This window comes from Hypanus sabinus, chromosome 10 (genome assembly GCF_030144855.1).
Source record: "Hypanus sabinus isolate sHypSab1 chromosome 10, sHypSab1.hap1, whole genome shotgun sequence".
NCBI classification, from domain to species: domain Eukaryota; kingdom Metazoa; phylum Chordata; class Chondrichthyes; order Myliobatiformes; family Dasyatidae; genus Hypanus; species Hypanus sabinus.
In genome coordinates this window covers 30,193,065-30,213,741 of record NC_082715.1, presented here as the reverse complement: position 1 = coordinate 30,213,741, position 20,677 = coordinate 30,193,065, and the positions used below count along the sequence as shown (strand labels likewise).

Here is a 20,677-nt window from a genome sequence, read left to right as displayed (position 1 = left end):
TCTTGCCCACATGACTGCAGTTCACTACATGCTTTCTGTTCTTTTTTTCACACCATTCTCTGTAAACTAGAGATTGCTGTGCATGAAAATCCCAGATCAGCATTTTCTGAAATACTCAAACCAACCTGTCTAGCACCAATCATTCAACCGTCAAAGTCACTTAGATCAAATTTCTTCCCCATACTGATGTTTGATGTGAACAACTGAACCTCTTAACCATGTCTGTCTACTTTTCTCAATCAGCTACTGTCATATTATTGCATTCCCAAGCAGGTGTACCTAATAAAGTGGCCACTGAGGTGACCAAACATATTAATTCCAACTCCCATTCCCATTCTGACGGTGTCAATCCATGGCTTCCTCTTGTGTCCGGGTGCAGGAGCAACACCTTATATTCTGTCTGAGTACACTCCATCTTGATGGTATGAATATCAATTTCTCCTTCCGGTGAACTAATTCCCCCCCCCCCCCTTCTATTGTTCTTCTCTCCTGCCTATTACTTCCCCCTGTGTTCCCTCCTCCTTCCCATTAACCTATTGTTTACATCTGTTAGATCTTTTCTTCTCCAGCCCTTGACCTTTCCCACACACCTGGCTTCACCTATCACCTTCCAGCTAGCCTCATTCCCCTCCCCCAACCTCTTTATTCTGTCATCTTTCCGCTTCCTTCACTGTCCCAAAGAAATGGGGGTGGGGGGAGGCTTCAAAGCTCAATGGAATAGCTTGGCACAGAAAGAAAACTTATTTGGATTTGGATGGGTTGTGGGGCAAGTTGAGAGGTAACGGGTGGGATGTAGGCATCAAATGAATCAGTGAAGTGGAGTCAAACTTTTGCTCTGCATCTGTACATCAAAATCTGCAATTATTTCCAATAAAATCCATTTCCGGATGATATCTTTTGATCTTACTTCAAAGCCTGAAAATTCACATAATGTACTATTTGCAGTTTTCAACTAAAAGTTCCAACATGTTTCTATATCCTTGCAATATCTACAGTAACTACAGATGTGGATTTAAACACTCACCATCCTTAAGTTAGAGCTGCTGGGGAGGATTTAAACTAATTTCACAGAGGGAAGCAAACCAGAGTGATAATGTTGAGGATAGGGTATTTGGTATACAACTGGGTGCTGTGTACAATGAGACTGTCAGGAATAACAGGCAGATGATAAGGCAAAATTGCGGTCAGTGGAATGAGTTGCAGTGTATCACAAGGACAAAATCGTAAAGGGGGATGGATACTGGGCTGAATGTGTTATAATTGTATATTGAATTATATTATAGCATATTGAATAAGGTATATGATTTGGTAGCACAGTTAGAGATTTGTAGGTATGGCATTGGGGACATCACTAAGTAATGGTTGAGATTAGGGAGCTTAAGGTAAAGGAAGCCTTAGGAGACAGTAATTATAATATGATCAACTTTCCCCTGCAATTTGAGAGGGAGAAGCAAAAGTCAGAAGTATCAGAGTTACAGTGGAGTAAAGGTAATTATAGAGGTATGAGAAAGGAGCTGGCTAGGGTTGATTGGAAGCACACACCAGCAGGGGCGAAGGCAGAACAGCAATGGCTGGAGTTTCTGGGAGAAATTCATAAGGCAAAGGGTAGATACATCCCAAAGAAGAAGTATTCTAAAGGAAGAATAATGTAAGTGTCACTGACAAGGGAAGTCAAAGTCAACGTAAAAACAAAAGTGAGGGTGTATAATTGCAAAATTAGTGGTGAGTTAGAGAACTGAAAAGCTTTTAAAAACTAACAGCAGGCAACTGAAAGGCCATAAGGAGGGAAAGGATGAAATATGAAGGTAAGAATAAAAAAGAAGTGAGCAGAGATATCAGAAAATGATGCTGGAGAGATAGTAATGGGGTACAAGGGAATGGCAGATGAACTAAATAAGAATTTTGTATCCATCTTGACTATGGAATACATTAGAAGTATTCTGGCTGTTTCAGAGTGTCAGGGGGCAGAAATGAGTTCAATTGTTATTACTAGGGAGAAGGTGCTTGGGAAGCTGAAAAGCATAAAGGTAGATAAGTCTCTAGGGCCAGGCGGACTACACCCAAGGATTCTGAAAGTGGTAGCTGAAGAGATTGTGGAGGCATTAGTAATGATGCTTCAAAAATCTACAGTTTCTGGCATGGTTCTGGATGACTGGAAATTTGCAAATATCATTTCAAGAAGAGAAAGAGGCAGAAGAAAGGAAATTATGGGCCAGTTAACCTAACCTAAGTGGCTGGGAAGATGTTGGAGTCGATTATTATGGATGAGATTTCAGCGTACTGGAGGCAGATGATGAAATAGGCCATGGTCAGCAAGGTTTCCTTAAGGGAAAATCTTGTCTGAGAAATCTTTTGGAATTATTTGAGGAAATAACAAGCAGGTTAGACAAAGAAGAATCTTTGTCATCCACAACATCTTGTGGGTGTTCTGTACTTGGATTTTCAGAAGGCCTTTGACAATTTGCCACACATGAGGCTGCTTAACAAGGTAAGATCCTGCGGTGTTACAGGAAAGAAACTAAAATGGATAAGGGATTGGCTGATTGACAGGAGACGAAGAGTGAGTATAAAAGGAACCTCTTCTGGTTGGCTGCCTGTGACTAGCCGAAGGTCTCGACCAGAAATGTCGACTATACCTTTTTTCCATAAATGCTGCCTGAGCTGCTAAGTTCCTCCAGCATTTTGTGTGCATTCCTTGGATTTCCAGCATAGTGGTATTCCACAGGGATCAATATTGGGACCACTTTTTTTACGTTATATGTTAATGATTTGGAAGATTGAGTGGCCAACTTTGCAGCTGATAGGGGCAGATAGAGTTGAGAAAGCAGGGAAGCTGCAGAAGGACTAGACAGATTAGAATAATGGGCAAAGAAGTGACAGATGGAAGAATGTTGGGAAGTATATGGGCATGCACTTTGGTAGATGAAAGAAAAGCATAGACTATTTTATAAATATGCAGAAAATTCAAAAATATGAGGTGCAAAAAGCCTTGGGAATCCTCATGCAGGGTTCCCTAAAGGTTAACTTGCAGGTTGAATTGGTGTTGAAGAAGACAAATGCGATGTTAGCATTTGTTTCGAGAGGACTAAGATATAAAAACAAGGATGTAATGCTGAGGTACTGGTGATGCCACACTTGGAACATTGTGAGTAGTTTAGGCTCTTTATCTAAGAAAGGATGTGCTGACCTTGGAGAGAATTCAGAGGAGGTTCATGAGAATTATTCCAGGAATGAAAGGGTTAATGTATGAGGATCATTTGATGGCTCTGTGCCTGTACTCACTGGAATTTAGAAGAATGGGGAGATTCACTGAAACCTATCAAATGATGAAAGACCATGATAGAGTGCATATGAAGAGGAGAGGATGAATCCTATAATGGGGGAGTCTTGGACGGAAGGTCACAGACTTGGATCAGAGATGAGGAGGGTGGTGAATCTGTGGAATTCACTGCCATAGGCACTGGGTACATTTAAGGTGGAGGTTGATAGGTGATTGATTAGTCACAGCATGAAAGCTTAGGGGAGAAGACAGGAGGTTGGGTTTGAAAGGGAAATGGATCAGTCGTGATGAAATGGCGAAGCAGTCTTGTTAGGTTGAATAGTCTAATTCTGCTGAATTAGGGTCTCAGCCTAAAATTTCAACTGTTTATTCATTTTCATAAATGCTGCCTGACCTACTGAGTTCCTCCAGCAAAAACAAGAGAGAATCTGCAGAAGCTGGAAATCCGAGCAATGCACACAAAATGTGGAGAAATTCAGAGAGGTCAGGAAGCATCTACGGAAAAGAGAATGGTCAACATTTCGGGCCGAAACCCTTTGGCAAGACTGGAGAAAAAAGCTGAGGAGTAGATTTAAAAGGTGGGGGGAGGGGAAAGAGAATTCGAGCTGATAGGTGAAACCAGAAGGGGCTGGGTTGAAGTAAATAGTTGGGACGTTGATTGTTGAAAGGGATAGAAGACTATGAAAGAAAAAAAAGGGGGAAGGAGCACCGGAGAGAGGCAATGTTCCTCCAGCATTTTGTGGGTGTTGCTTTTGATTTCCAGCATCTACAGAATTTCCCATTTTTATAATTCTGCTTTTATGGCCTTAATAGAATATAGACAGAGTGAGTAGGTAAAGGAAGCATACACATTGCGAATATGTATGTCTTGATAGTGACTGGTGATCTTGTTGTGGACCACAGATGAGCTTGGCAGGACCTGAACAGGTTAAAAATACCAGCAATAACTATTGCTGATTACAAGAAGCACAACTTCATTAACTGCCCCTGATTACACTGATGAGATAAAGATTGCATGCAGTCTTGTGACTGAGCAATTTTCCTTCAGAGAAGTTTAAGGTCAATATTATTTAAAAGTGTTTCCTTCCCCCCCAGTCCCAAGGAAGAATCTGTGCAGACCATTGTGTCATGCACAAAATGCCGGAGGAATTCAGCAGGTCAGGCAACATATCATTTGTTGTACTGCAGGAATGTCACATTGACATTTCAGCTTCGTTCCTCATTTTCTATTATGATATTAAAAACTAAGCAATTCACATTCTTGCAGATAAATTAAAAGCAATGAAGATATTAGTCAATTTTTTACGGTACCATTACTAATGGTTGAGACTTACGCATCTGGATAGGGCATAAAACTGTAATTAATTTTTTTCACACTAAACAAGCAGGATTAATATCTATGAAATCACCATAAGTACTTGTTCACATTACGTCCTCATATGCTAACAATTCTACTTTTCTACTTTCTAAAAGGCCACGGAACTAAAGGAGTATTCGAGCTTCTCGCTGGATGGCGGAGAACAAAAGAGGATTTGCCATTCAAGGAAAGAATAGCTGCTGCCTATTCAGATGTGATGGTGTCCTACACAATGACAAGCTCACTCTACATCATCACGTTTGGGATGGGTGCAAGCCCGTTCACAAACGTTGAATCTGTTAAAATCTTCTGTCAGAACATGTGCGTCACTGTTCTCGTGAACTATTTCTATGTCTTCTCCTTTTATGGCTCGTGCTTGGTATTTGCTGGACAACTGGAACAGAATCGCTACCACAGTATATTTTGCTGCCGAATTCCTTCACCAGAGTACCTGGCCTCCAGGCCGGTCTGGTTTAAAACGATGATGAATGACGGATTTCAGCAGCCCAGCTCTCATGAATGTGATCCGTACCAGAAACATTTCATTCAGCGGTTTTTGAGGGAGCATTATACTGAATGGATCATTAATACCTATGTCAAGCCTTTTGTTGTGTTATTGTACCTGATTTATGTGTCGTTTTCCTTTATGGGATGTTTACAAATCAGTAATGGATCAAATCTTCTTAATGTGCTTGCAAGTGACTCACAAAGTGTTTCTTTTACAATAACCCAGCAAAAATACTTCAGCAACTACAGTCCAGTCATAGGATTTTATATCTATGAGCCAATAGAGTACTGGAACATAACAATACAGGAGGATCTGCGTGTGATCAGCAGGGGGTTCATCAGAATTTCGTGGATTGAACACTACTTACAATACTTAAAAAAACTCAACGTCACAGTACTAACCAAAAGCAATTTCATCAATATTCTGGCCAATTCATTTCTGAAGCAACCAGAATTTCAAAACTATATGGATGACATAATTTTCTCAAAGACATCAGAGGAAGTAGATATCATTGCTTCCCGGATGTACATGGTGGCTAGGACGGCAGAGAATATTCACGATGAAATGATTGATTTGCTGGAAACATTGAGGAAACACTCCCTCATTTCTCGAATAAAATACATAGTGTTCAACCCGACTTTTGTTTTCATGGATCGATATAGTTCTTCAATCACTTCGCCAGTCCTGAACTCCAGTGTTAGTGTCCTGGTCATCCTGCTGCTAACTATTTTCCTGGTTATCAATGCACTGGGTAACGTTTGGGTGATACTTAGTGTGACCTCAATGGAATTTGGTGTGGTTGGACTGATGACACTATGGAAGGTAGATATGGACAGCGTATCAATCTTGTGCCTTATCTACTCTTTGAACTATGCCATAGATCACTGTGCACCTCTGCTCTTTACATTTGTATTAGAAAAAGAACGCACCAGGACTGAATGTATCAAAAATTCTTTGGAATGGAATGGAGCAGCCATCTTGCAGAGTAATATTTGTTTTCTTTTAGGGTTACTGCCCCTGTTTTTTGTGCCTTCGAATTTGACCTTCACACTGTTCAAATGCTTACTCCTCACAGTCACCTGCACACTGCTACATTGCTTTGTAATATTACCTGTTTTTTTAACATTTTTTCCTCCATCTAAGAAAAGACACAAGAAAAGGAAGCGTGCAGAAAGGAAAGAGGAGATCGAATCTGTGGAGGTACGAGATAACTCAGGAATGGTTGATCATGTCACCACGGTCTGAGCACCTGAACAAAATATCACTGGAAAAAATGTGTATCAGACAGAGCCACATAGCAGGTGATTTGACTCCCTGCTAAGGTCTGAGCTTACTTCAATCCCAAGAGCTTGTGCTGGCCAATAGGTCAGAACAAAGGAAGCATGGGAAATCTGCGAAGTTTTATCATTAAACAGACAATCAGGAAAAGATTTCAAAAGAACAGATCTCTTCCACCTAACACTAAAGGTGCATTAAAAGTGAAATACAAATAATTGGTAAATTATCAATTATAATTTGAAGGTTTAAGTACAAACAGCCACGTGCTATATCTTTTCACCTTCAGTATTTGATGCTTTGAACTGGAATGGAAAAACATTGGACAGATTGAGAAGTGTTGCACAGGAAAGATACTCTCTTTGCATGAATGTCACGCAAAAGGACTATCAATGAAGAATTTCATTAATGGGGAAAAAGCTAGTTATAAGAGAACATTCACAATGCAAAGCCTTATGCACCAATGTTTTCCACGAAGGTGTCAGGAAGACTAGCTTTGTCTTCCACAGCATTAAAATTTAATGTGAATTTTGGATAATTACTGCTGATTACAGTAGACAACACATCTCACTTTCTTCCCTCTTGTAGCTATGCCAAAGGGCAGTGAAGATTGTGAGTCTACTTGATAAACATGAGGTCTGTGTGAGAGGAAATTAGCCATTATTTTACTACAGATTTTTAAAAACTACACGCCATATATTTTTGATCGTGCATTCATTATCTTTCAGCAAAGGTACTATTAGTCTCATTAAGTTCACACATCTTGTTGCAAAAATAACGTCCACTAACTAATTTTCAAAATGGTTAGCTTATTATTTAATGAACCTTGCAAAATATGATGCACTCAAATGGAAAATAATTATCTTAACAGTCATTAATGTACATGCCATTTATTAAAAAGATCTAAAAGAAATAATTAAGAATTGCTAAGAAAGGTGGTAGAGCTCTGAAATTAAATCCAAAACTGTTGTCAACACTCAACAACCAGCAGATCAAATAAAGCATGTGTAAAACACAGATAAATTAATATTTCAGATACAGAAGATTCATCAACTTCATTGTTAACTTATTCTGTCTCCATTGACAAATGTTCTACACCAGAAATTTTAACAGGAATTTTCTGGTTTTGGGACAGAATCAATAGTTCTGTTGTTAAGGTATATTCTCTCTCCTGCTGTTTTTCTCTGCTTTTCGTCACAATAGTTGCAATAGGAAATGCAAGTATGATGACAGCATTATCTTGCAATAGACTTTATTATTTCAACAGCAAAAGAATTGAAAATTATGTTATTCAGGACACTTAAATAATGAGAAATTTCTTAGTCTCACAAACTATTTATAATACCATTTATTTAAAAACATTTAAATTATTATTCATATGATATGAATAGTGGACCTTTGTTTTTTTTCATTACTTGGCTCATGTGAAGCCGACTTATGTCCTTCATGGAAATTCAATGCCTCTGGTCACAATTTGAATAACTGCTCTCTGTTCCCTAGTTGCATTTGCCAGGCTTTTCTTTCCCTATTCCACTGTGTGAAATCATCTAAGTAAAGGTTTTTCTCAAAAGGAGAGTAAGTAATTTCAAACTCATTACTCTGTTCTTCATTTTATCACAAATTAGGCAATTGTTCTACTAAATTATTCAGCATGTTCCGATTGCTGAAAGTTACTCTTCAAAAATCGAATAGATTGTTTCTTCCTGAGATCATCTAAAATCTCTTGAAACTTTTTACTTTGAAACTCTGCTGTCTGAAGTCATAGTGCAGAAATTCTCCTGACCAGTCACAAATAACATTTTCCCATGATCACTCCCTTTTATCTCCTTCTTGACTTTGATACAGTTCACCATACCATTCTCCTCCATTGCCTCTCAATAGTCTGCCCGCCATCCATGACTAACCAGACAGCAAAAGCAAAGCCTGCATCATTACAATGCAAGATGTATAAATAATCTTTATCGTAAACAAGCTCACCATTGCATTCCCATATCCAAATGTGGAATTAGTTTCCATGTGTTAACAAGTGATCTCTCCCAACACATCCACTGTCTCTATGATGTTGGCTAACAATAGTATGGAATAAGAGGCAGTTTCCTGCTATTAAATGCCAACTTTGTCACAAATTCCACAGTCCTGCAGACAGAGATTATTTTTCATCTTATCCTGCGGAGTTAAGGGGAATCTGTCAGTGAGTGTTGTGTAGTCTGTCTCGGTAATGTGCGAAAGCTGCATGTTGTAGTTGTGGGGCTTGCAGAGCTCAAAGTGTGCAAGACTGTTAAAGATATTTTTCTTAAAAGGTTATTTTTCCTCTTTAAAAGAGGTGGAGGTATTGAGCAGTGTCAAAGGCCTGTAGAGCAGATTAATCTCTAGCTTGTAGATATGACATTTGTAGATTCATTAACTGACCTTGAGGCTATGAATGAGATCACTGATTATCTTGAAGAGTTCGGACTTGACCTTCACAGCAAGCTGCTCACACTACTGTTTCGATATGTATCGACAGGCTTTCCAGTTGCATATTCACTGCCAGGACCACAATGCAACAAGCAAAATTCCTGATTACTGATTTAGAACTCAGAAAATTGCAAAGGGTGCTAGGAAGGAGCTCAAGAATGAAATTAGCAGAGCTAGAAGAGGCCATGAGAAGCCCTTGGTGAGCAGGATTAAGGAAAACCCCAAGGCAATCTACAAGCACGTGTGGGGCAAGAGGATGAACAGTATGAGAATAGGACCAATCAGGAGCAATAGTTGAAGCATGTGCATGGAGCCGGAGCAGGTAGTGGAAGAACTTAATGGATATTTTGCTTCAGTACTCACCAGTGAAAAGCACCTTGGAAACTGTGAGGATGACTTACTGTGGACTGAAACACTTGAGTGTATAGACATTAAGAAAAAAGATGAGCTGGAGCTTTTGAAAGGTAGTAAGTTAGTTAAGTTGCCAGGACCATACAAGATATACCCCAGACTATTGTGGAAATTGAGGGAGGAGATTGCTGAGCCTCTGGCGATGATCTTTGCATCATCAATAGGGACGCGAGAAGGACTAGAGGACTAGAAAGTTGCAAACATTGTTCCCTAGCTCAAGAAAGAGAGTAGAGATAACCCAGGAAATTATAGACTAAAGAATCTTACTTCAGTGGTGGACAAGTTGTTGGAGAAGATCCTGACAGGCAGGATTTATGAGCATTTGGAGAAACATAACCTGTTTAGGAATAGTCAGCATGGCTTCGTCAAGGGCAGGTCATGCCTTATTAACCTGATTGAATTCTTTGCGGATGTAACAAAGGTAGAGCAGTGGAGGTAGTTTACCGAGTATATGGATTTCAGTAAAAGGCATTTTATTCAGAAAGTAATTAGGCATGGGATCCAAGGAGATCTTGCATTGTGGAAACAGAATTGGCTTGCCCACAGAAGGTATGGAGGTCGGTGACCAGTGGTGTGCCACAGGGATCTGTTCTGGGACCCCTCCACTTTGTGATTTTTATAAATGACCTGGATGAGGAAGTGGAGGGATGAGTTAGTAAGTTTGCTGATGACCCAAAGGTTGGGAGTGTTGTGGATAGTCTGGAGGTTTGTCAGAGGTTACAGTGGGATATCGATAGGATGCAGAACTGGGCTGAGAAGTGGCAGATGGTGTTCAACCCAGATAAGTGTGAAGTGGTTCATTTCGGTAGGTCAAATTTGAAGACAGCATATAATATTAATGGTAAAATGCTTGGCAGTGTGGAGGATCAGCGAGATCTTAGGGTCCATGTCCATAGGACACTGAAAGCTGCTGTGCAGGTTGACCCTGTTGTTAAGAAGACATATGGTGTGTTTTAGCCTTCATCAACCATGGGATTGAGTTCAAGAGCCGTGGGACAATTTTACAACTATATAGACCCCACTTGGAGTACTGTGATCAGTTCTGTTCAACTCACTACAGGAAGGATGTGAATACTATAGAGAGTGTGCAGAGGAGACTTACAAGGATGTTGCCTGGATTGGAGAGCGTGCCTCATGAGAAGAAGTTGAGTGAACTTGCCCGTTTTTCCTTGGAACGACTGAAGATGAGAGGTGACCTGATAGAGGTGTATAAGAAGATGAGAGGCATTGATCGTGTGAATAACCAGAGGCTTTTCCCCAAGGCTGAAATAGCTAACACAAGAGGGCATAGTTTTAGGGTGCTTGGACGTAGGGACAAGGGGGACGTTGGAGGTAAGTTTTTCACACAGAGAGTGGGTAGGTGCATGGAATGCACTGCCAGCAACAGTGGTAGAGGCAGATACATGGAGCTTCGAAAAATAGAGGGCTATGTGGTAAGGAAATTCTAGGCAGTTTCTAGAGTAGGTTACATGGCCAGCACAACATTGTGGGCCAAAGGGCTTGTAATGTGCTGTAGATTTCTATGTTTCTATAAAAGTTACAGGAGCAGACTGCTCTCTCCTATATTATGCTGTTTTTCAACGTTTTCCAGACTACACTTGTTTCCTGCATGACTACTAGCACCTGACTAAGCCATGATCTTTTTATTTTCAAGAAATGCCATCTAACCTTATGTTAATGCAGGCTAATTGTAACTGTTAGTTTATTGGGATTTGTTTATAATTGTCACACATACCAATATACAGTGAAAAGCTTGACTTGCATACAGTTCACCATACTGTTCTCCTCAATTGCTTCTCAATAGCCCTGCCTTCCATTCTTGACTAACCAGGTGGCAAAGGCAACAAATTATTGCTTTGGGAGCTTCCTAAGAATGTATGGATCAAATCTTTGCACAGTCCATTGAGGTAGAGCAAGGTAACAATTAAAAAGTAGAACAAAGTGTAACAGTTATAGAGTTAGTGCAGTGCAGGTAAGCAATCAAATGCAAGATTCTAATTAAACAATTCTCACCCCCTGGTGAATTTTTTCATCAACAAACAATACGGTTAGCATTGGCTGGGTCCTCTAATGACAAATGCATCGGCATCACAAAGTTAGGAAACTGTTCACAAATTAAGCAGTGGTTTAGTTGTGAATTGGATCCCTATTGTGGAATTCTGGAGCTTTTAAATCCAGCTGCTCTCATTTTGTCATCTCCACTTCCAGTTTTCTGTTTACACTGCAGTCGCATCATGATATCCCTCTTTATTCTTTAACTGCATTGAAGCATCTAAACAGTTAATTCCATTGAATAACAGAGGATTTTTGCTTGTTTCTTTGATTCTAACGTACTACAGTGATTATGTCCAGTGGAGATATCTGCTAATTGCTTGGATCTGTTCCTTTCTGGCTGCAGTTAGATAAGTTCTTAACTTCCCTTCTACAGACAGGCAGTATAGTTACAAACACTGATAGAACTGTTGACAGCTGTATCTATCATCCCTCTTGATGGTGAGAGACACTAATTGGAAAAACTAAATTGACTCTGTGCTCTGTACCATTCTGTGAGTACTATTCCTTCCAGGAAATTAACAATGGTGTAAGTAGTATTTTGCAGAATACTTTGCAGAAACTTATATAATGGATGGAGAAAGGACAATGGTCAGGTCAAATTTTGATAAACCTCACTGTATACCATGATAATCCATTTTAAAAAAGATGCGTTATGAGTAGTTCTAGACTATGCAGCATATTAAATGAAAGCTATTCTAAAAATAATGTTAACTATTTTATGGATTAACTGAAAACTAATGAACACTGCAATCATTGTTAACCTAGTTAGATATTTAAATATATACTAAATAACTGGATCCATTACCAGTTCACTCCTACAAATGTAATAGACCTAACTAACTTTAGGAAATCTTAAATATGCATCATATATTAAATCACCACATGACTAATAATGAATGTTTATACTGCATGCACCTTATGCTCTGTAGCCATGTCCCTTTATATGTTGTACACAGTTTTAGTGTTGATATCAGCAATATCAGCAGCATTGCTATAACTAGTGGTACATACAATTCCTCACCAGAAGTTCTGACATTCTGCAGCATGACAATTAAACGCCAAAAATCCATTATACATTAAGAAAGAATCTAATACTACAATACAATAAGCAGCTATAAAATGATTTGGGGATAACTGTTAATTCCATTCACGGAATCTAGCAGACAGAATGTTCATTTGAAAAGCCAGGACTATCAGAAGTGGCACAGTGGTACAGCAACTAGCACTGTGGTCTCACTGGGATCTGGGTTTGAACCTGTCCTCGGAAACTGTCTCCACAGAATTTGTGAATTCACTCTGTGACAATGTCAGATTTGTCTGCATGTACTTGTTTCCTCCTAAATCCCAAAGATGTGTCGGAAAATGAGTTGGCTTTGTAAGTTAGGATATAGTGTCAGTAAATGGCAAAAAAGAATCGAAGGAGAGATCATGGGCATGTGTGACAGAGAATAAGTTGCAGGGATAATGAGAGAGGCTGGGAATAATGGAGCTGACATAAACCCGATGGGTTAAGTGACACTGACTGTGTAATGCCTCAAAGGGATCCAAATGAAATTCTTCAGAACTGGGAAGACTGAAGTCCGGAAAGCAGACAGGTGGGGTGCATGAACGGCATTGGGAGAGTGGGCATGAATGGAGGGGGAAGTTGTTGTGAATAGGTGAACAGTAATGGCAACCCACGTTATTCGGGAACAAAGCCCTTCACCAGGCTCTGAGTAGGAAAATACTATAAAACTTTTGCCTTTCCATAGTCAGAGATAATTGGCCAAGCAGTGTTTCCTCATTTGCATGTTAGAGGATCTGATTGTATTCAGCAATGTAATTCACCCTTGTATCATGGCCCATAAATACACAAATGGAGCTGTAATTTCAACTTCATCTACACATCACTCTAATATTGCTCGGTTAGCCAAGTTAAAATCTGTACTTTAAATTGTCCTAATTTGCAAGTTTTTTAAAAGGAATAACTGTTTTTCACTGCAACTAGATAAAACAGTATCAATGTTGTTGCCATTAGCACCTCAAAGTTTTTTACTATAAATAACTGAGAAACGAGCTTCTGCAAAAGACAAGAATAACTTCATAAATTGTATATGTCGATAACAACAGCAGCCGCCTGAATCTGTGTGATCTCTTCCACACAGAAAAAACATAATCAAATCACTTCACAAGAATGCGATGAAACACAATTTGACTCTGAGCCAGAGAAAAAGATATCAGGGCAATTGTCCAAAAACTTGAACGAAGGAAAAAAAATAGAAGTATTTTGAAGGAGAGAAGAGGAAGGAGCCTTGGCAGCTGAAAGGACTGCCGCCAGCAAGTTAAGAAAAGCTAAAAGCCCATATCATCAGTGAAATTGCAATATGTTACATTTCTGGTACCAACTTTTGAGCAATATTGCAAAGATAGATTGTTGGAAGTAAACTGTGAATACTACATTATAAAATCCACCATGCTTCTTATTGCAAAATATTTCTATTTCAGAAATAGTGTATCAGTTTAACCAAAACAAAATCCTCCCCTCAGACAAGTAAGTATCCTTGTGTAGGAAATATTCACTTACTTTCATGAGCTACAGTTCTTTCTCGAATTACACACTCTCTGAATCTCAGTATTGTTCCCTATAAGACTGACAACAGTGTGATCTTTCACATATGCATGTTAATATATTTGTAATGTTCTGTTGGTCTACTTAATAGTACTTTTCTAAACTTTTATGAAATTCTATATCTTTTCTTAAGTAAAGGAGTGTTCTGTCAATGTAAGTGTTATTACATAGCAATACCAATGTGCAATATAAATATTATTGAAACTTTAGCATGACAGGAAGATATTTATCAAAAGAAAATCTATTATTCTTAATAATCTGAATACTAACACCAGCAGCGTAATTATTTAGTGATTTGATGATACTGGATGCACATTAAGCTCGGCCATGTTAGCTACTTAAAGTGATTGCAATCAATGACAATGTAGTAATAACCCATTTTCAGTGAACACTTTCTAAACATAAAACAATGAATATTCCATAGCCATATCGATGTGACTGACGGTTTGATAGTGCAAACTGGCCCATCTGTTTCTCGGGGTATAAAGGTTGAAAGAAAACTTTGAATGCAAGTATGGCATTCCATCCTGAATTGTAAACAGAGCTCAAATTTCAACATTAATGCTGTCGATGAGCAATTTTGAGGAATACTGTATTTAATTCCTTAATTCCTTATAATATTCTATAACTTCCTGGTGAGTAATCAGACCTTGTATTAAAATATTTAGTGACTGAATTAATCCACCAATATTCTGCCAAAGATCATAATTGGTTTATTATAAGTCATGAGCAATGATGTCATAAGGAATGATGCAATCCATCCCCGTTTCCAGAGCAGACCTAACCAGCCCATGAAGCCCATTCATCCACCTAATGGCTCCTGAAGTAAATGATGGAATTGTCACACTGGTCTCAGTGTCCACCTCAGCAGTAGAAGGGTTACTATTTTCAAAGGTCAAGAGCTCATAGTGAAAGGGGAGCATTTCTAGTTGAACAACAATGTTTAAACATGGACAGTCTGGCAGGGGAGTTCCATGATGGTCATTGTGGTGAACTACATATACCTGTCTGGACACGCCCCTCTGCTGATGGCTCCTGTGGCTCCTCCCACAGACCCCAGTATAAAGGTGACTGGAGACACTGCCCCTCCCTCAGTCTCCAGGATGTTGTGTGGTGGTCTCTTGCTGCTAATCGTGGTCTCTTGTAGCTAATAAAAGCCTATCGTTTGCCTCCCGTCTCTGAGAGATATTGATGGTGCATCAATTTTATTAGCTGCAAGAGACCACGATTAGCAGCAAGAGACCACCACAGTCATGTGATGGATCCCATTCAATCTCATATTGGCCCAAACAATTTGTTAAAATCTGTGCTTAATAGATGAACATCTACCTACATAAAATATTTATATTGTAATATTATTCATTGCAGAATGATTTTCTCAATGCATAAGTGGCAGTAGCTGCAGTTCATTAATTCACTTTGCTCTGCATTCATAACTTGAAAACGTTGACTTTTGGGTCTGCTTAGTCAACTTATATTTGACAGAGATAACTTTTGAGATAATGCATTTAATAAAATGGTTCTGACACTGAATGAATAGCAAAGTTACTGTTCAGGCAGATATCACAGTTTCCTGACTAATCCACACACTATGGTATTTTACTTCTTTGCTTTTATCATTGAGGCCTGTAATTACTATTTTCATAAGAGTAATTTTATTTACACCCTCTGTGGTTTTTCCAAAATGATGGACTTTCCAGTGCTGCATCTGTACAGCTGAACTTCCCTGACTAAAACTTGCGCAATTTGGAAGAAAGAAAAATAAAGCGATAATGCTTGTAAGCGTAATGTTTTCAAGCTAAGCCCCTGCGTCGGACGCTCTCCATTAGAGAGGTAGGTGGAGGTACCAATCATGTAATGGTGGGCTGATCATTTCAGGGAGCACGAACACATCATGTCCAACGTGCCACAATATCTAGTGGGCCTGGCAGTAAGGTTCACATTCACAAATACTTTTTTTTCCCCAAAATGTTTAAGATTACAGGCTATGAATTTTCAAATGACAGCTTGGATTGCATTAAGCCATTGTAATGAATGCTGCTACTACACAGCACAAAAACCCAGAGTGAGGAAAGCTACTGTACATATACAAAGTACTGAAGTAATGGCTACATCAATGTAATCAGATGCTTTTGTTACCAAACAGTTCAGAATGAAAGTACTGGTTTTAATAAACTGAATTTAAGTTCATACAGGATAACAACATTTGATATTTCTCTATTGTTTGCACCTCTCTGCGGTTCAGCTTACTCTCTGTGCTTATTCCTCCCTTCTTGTGCTTCCAGCCAATAAAATTAAGTATCAATCAACCACTCTCTGTTATCTGGAGTCCTTTTGTTCTTCTACCCTGCAAAATATTTTAATGGTGGGCTCCCAGAAATGAAGGTCAAGAATCCACAGTATAAGTGAACTTGAGTTTGAGGGGACAAATACCAAAACGTTAACATCTAGCAGGAAGCAGATCAGGCAATTAGCCTGAAGCTTAGAGGAGGAAATCTGATGTTAAAATGTTATCAGCTTTTGAAAAGGTACATTAAATAACTATATGGTGGTGGACCCTTGCGACTAGGAACCTCAGCAGCATGGAGCATACAATGATAATCACGCAAAGTTAGGGGGAGAGCTAGGACTGGAGACAGTGGAATGTTGGGATCTGTGGGCCAGGTATCAGAAGGGGTTTCAAGACAATGAATGGCTGTTGGGGCTTAGTGTTGGGATGCAATCAAATGCTTTGGGGGTGGGAACTGGTGAGGTTAAGTTAACAATTATTTCTTGGTCATCAAAGGGATCAATGATGGAAATGTTAGGAGGATTTTGGGGAATGTAAGGTTAGGCAGGTAGTGGGAGCAAATTGCTGGGTAAGAGGAACTCAGTGGGTAGCAAAGAGGCAATGTGGAAAGTTTGAGGGCTCATAATTATAGAGGAATAAGATTTATGGGCCCGATGGAAGAGTTAGCTAGAGTTCTATTGACATTGCTGAGGACAAGATTATTCCATTCAGCGCAAAATAGCTTATCGGAAATTCAATTCCTAAAAACATGATGACTAAATTTAAAATAACGTTTGAGTTACTTAGAGTGACATCTAGTTACAACGGAATTAGAAACAAACAACTCTAAAATAAGAAGGATCAGTGGGTGCCTCATTCAAGCGGTCCACATGCTCTTGCAATGATTAATATAAAATAGCATCAAGAATTATGCCTGTGTATTGAGCTTAGAGATTGCCCATGATGCCTGTGGACGAAGAGTGTGGGTGGGTGGGGGAGGCCATTGTTCAGTTGCAGGACAGCCCTGGGGAAAAGCAGCTTTTCATTCTGAATGTTAGTGCAAAGATGTTTCTGGATCTCCTGCCCGATGGTAGGAAGCTGACCAGATCATTACCAGGTGAAATGAGTCCATCGCGATTTTGCAAGCCCGCCGTAGATATTGTGAGTTTGTAGATAGTTTCCATATCTGGTAGTTATGTCCCAGTGATGTTCTGTGCAGTCCTAATCACTCATTGAAGAGCTTTACGGTTGATCTTGTTGCAGCTGGTGTTGATGCACCATCAATAACTCACACTGAGACGTAAGGCGAGATATCGGCTTTTATTGACTGGAAGAAGGAACCAGGAGTGAGTGTCTATCATACAATGTCCTGGAGACTGAGGCCGAGCGTCAGGCCTCAGATCTCCTTTATACAGGGGCCTGTGGGAGGAGCCACAGGAGCAGTCAGCAGGGGGCGTGTCCCGACAGGCACATAGTTCACCACATTCACCCCCCCTTCGTTTGAAAGAGTCCTCATGTGGCGAAGTTTCTTACAAGTCAAGTCTATCAGGTGGTCGAATCTGTCACTGCGATCTACGTAGCACCGGCTGTGACCGCATAGATGCCGGCAACATTGGTGATTGCACAGGGGACAGAGGTTGCGCTTGTTCTTGTCCACTAGGCGCTGGTGATCCCTCATGCATGTGCGAGGCGCCTGGTATAAATGCGTACGAAATGCCTGGTATACAAGTGTCGTGAGGAGTCTGTGTAGGGCCTGGTGAGCACGGTGTCACTTCTGGTGCAGGGTTCATAGTTACCGGAGAGCCTTCAGGGTAGTGGTCTGCTGCACCTGCGGGTGCCAGGTCGTGGATGGAGACCGTGTCCTCCCGCCCATCAGGTAAGACCACGTAAGCATACTGGGGGTTCGCATGTAGAAGGTGAACCCTCTCTACCAGCGGGGAGTATTTATTGCTCCTCACATGTTTCCGGAGCAGCACTGGCCCCGGGGACGTCAGCCAAACTGGTAGGGTGGTCCCAGTGACAGACTTCCTGGGAAAAGAGAATAGGCGTTCGTGAGGGGTGGCATTGGTGGACGTACATAACAGAGAGCGGATAGAGTGCAGTGCCTCAGGGAGGACCTACTGCCATCGAGAGACCGGCAACCCTTTTGACTTAAGGGCTAAAAGTGTGGCCTTCCACACTGTGGCATTCTCCCGCTCCACCTGGCCATTACCCCGGGGATTATAACTCGTGGTCCGACTGGTAGCAATGCCCCTAGCTAGCAAGTACTGGCGCAGCTCCTCACTCATAAAGGAGGACCCTCTATCACTGTTGATATAGCAGGGATACCCGAACAGAGTGAAGAGCTGGCGCAGGGCTTTTATGACGGACGTGGCAGTGGTGTCGGGGCAGGGGATGGCAAAGGGGAACCGTGAGTACTTGTCAATAACACTGAGAAAATAGACATTGCGGTCAGTGGAGGGAAGGGGGCCCTTAAAGTCAACACTCAGTCGTTCAAAAGGGCGGGTGGCCTTGACAAAGTTGTGCCGTGTTAGGACGGTAGAAGTGCGGTTTGCACTCAGCGCAAATTTGGCAGTCCCTGGTCATCGTCCTGATGTCCTCCAGGGAGTATGGCAGGTTCCGAGCTTTCACAAAATGGTAAAATCGGGTGACCCCCGGATGGCAAAGTTGTGCATGAAGGGTGTACAGCTGGTCGAGCTGTGTGCTAGCACATGTTCCCCGGGATAGGGCAGCAGGGGGCTCATTGAGTCTGCCAGGCCGGTACAGGATATCATAGGTGTAGGTGGAGAGTTCTATCCTCCACCGCAAAATCTTATCATTTTTGATTTTGCCCCGCTGTTGGTTGCTGAACAGGAACGCAACCGAGCGCTGGTCGGTCAGCACGGTGAACCTTTTGCCAGCAAGATAGTGCCTCCAGTGCCTAACAGCCTCCACTATGGCCTGGGCTTCTTTCTCCACCGTGGAGTGCCGAATTTCGGAGCCTTGGAGGGTGCGAGAAAAGAATGCTACTGGTCTGCCTTCCTGATTGAGGGTAGCAGCCAGAGCGAAATCGGAGGCATCACACTCCACTTGGAAGGGAGCGGTCTCGTCCACTGCATGCATCGTAGCTTTGGCAATGTCCGCTTTAATGCAGTTGAAGGCCGCGCAGGCCTCAGCAGAGAGGGGAAACGAGGTAGACTTGACCAGGGGGCGAGCCTTGTCTGCGTAATGGGGGACCCATTGGGCGTAATAGGAAAAAAAACCCAGGCACCGTCTGAGGGCCTTGAGAGTGGTGGGAAGAGGGAGCTCTAACAGGGGGCGCATACGGTCGGGATCAGGGCCAATAACCCCGTTTTCCACGACATACCCAAGTATAGCAAGGCGGGTGGTACCAAACACACACTTGTCCCTGTTATAAGTAAGGTTCAGAGCTGCGGCCACTTGGAGAAATCGTTGGAGGTTGGCGTCGTGATCTGGCCTGTCATGACCACAGATGGTGATGTTATCCAGATAGGGAAATGTGGCCTGCAGTTGGTACTGGTTCACCATCCAGTCCATTTCCCTCTGGAAGACAGAGACACCATTCGTGACACCGAAAGGGACGCGCAGGAAGTGATAGAGCCTGCCGCCCGCCTCGAAGGCGGTGTAGGGGCGGTCCTCTGGGCAGATGGGGAGCTGGTGATAAGCGGATTTCAGATCTATTGTCGAGTACACCTTATACTGAGCAATCTGGTTGACCATATCCGCGATGCGGGGTAGGGGGTATGCATCAAGCTGCGTAAACCTATTGATGGTTTGACTATAGTCCACCACCATCCTATTTTTCTGCCCAGTCTGAACAACAACCACCTGGGCCCTCCAAGGGCTTGAGCTTGGCCCAATGATCCCCTCCCTGAGCAGCCGCTGCACCTCCGACTGAATGAAGGCCCTGTCCCCCGCGCTGTACCTCCTGCTTTTGGTTGCCACAGGTTTACAGTCGGGGGTCAGGTTGGCGAACAGCAGTGGGGGAGGGACCTTGAGAGTGGAGAGGCTGCAAGTGGTGTCAGTAGCGCAGCTGTCGGCCTGGTTCTGGATGGGATGTGTGTGCCCGTGTGTGTGTGTGGTCAGTAGCAGGGTATGTGAAGAAGTCCCACAAAACTGAGGATTCTTGACAGTGAGTGGTGGGAGGGGCCCGTCGTATACCATAGTCACACTTTCGAGATGGCTCTGGAAGTCCAGCCCCAATAGCACAGGTGCGCACAGATTAGGCATGACCAGCAGCTCAAAGTTCCGATATTCTGTGCCTTGCACCACCAAAGTCGCTACACAACCCGCCCGGATGTCTGTGGACTGCGACCCAGAAGCCAAATGGAACCTCCGACTGACCGGCCGCGTTGCAAGTCCGCAGCGTTGCACTGTGTCCGGGTGAATAAAACTCCCAGTGCTGCCTGTGTCAAACAGGCATCTAGTCCTGTGCCCCTCCACCCGGATGTCCATCA

The 20,677-nt window shown here is 41.8% G+C and overlaps 1 protein-coding gene across 1 annotated transcript in view; it reads left to right on the top strand.

Annotated features, from left to right (window-relative positions):
• Nucleotides 1-6,390, top strand: part of ptchd4 (patched domain containing 4) — a 100,291-nt gene extending 93,901 nt beyond the window's left edge. Inside the window, exon 3 of the mRNA XM_059981243.1 lies at nucleotides 4,754-6,390. Within this exon, the coding sequence (XP_059837226.1) occupies nucleotides 4,754-6,390 (1,637 nt within the window). The remainder of the gene's footprint in view (nucleotides 1-4,753) is intronic.
• Nucleotides 6,391-20,677: the final 14,287 nt, after the last annotated feature.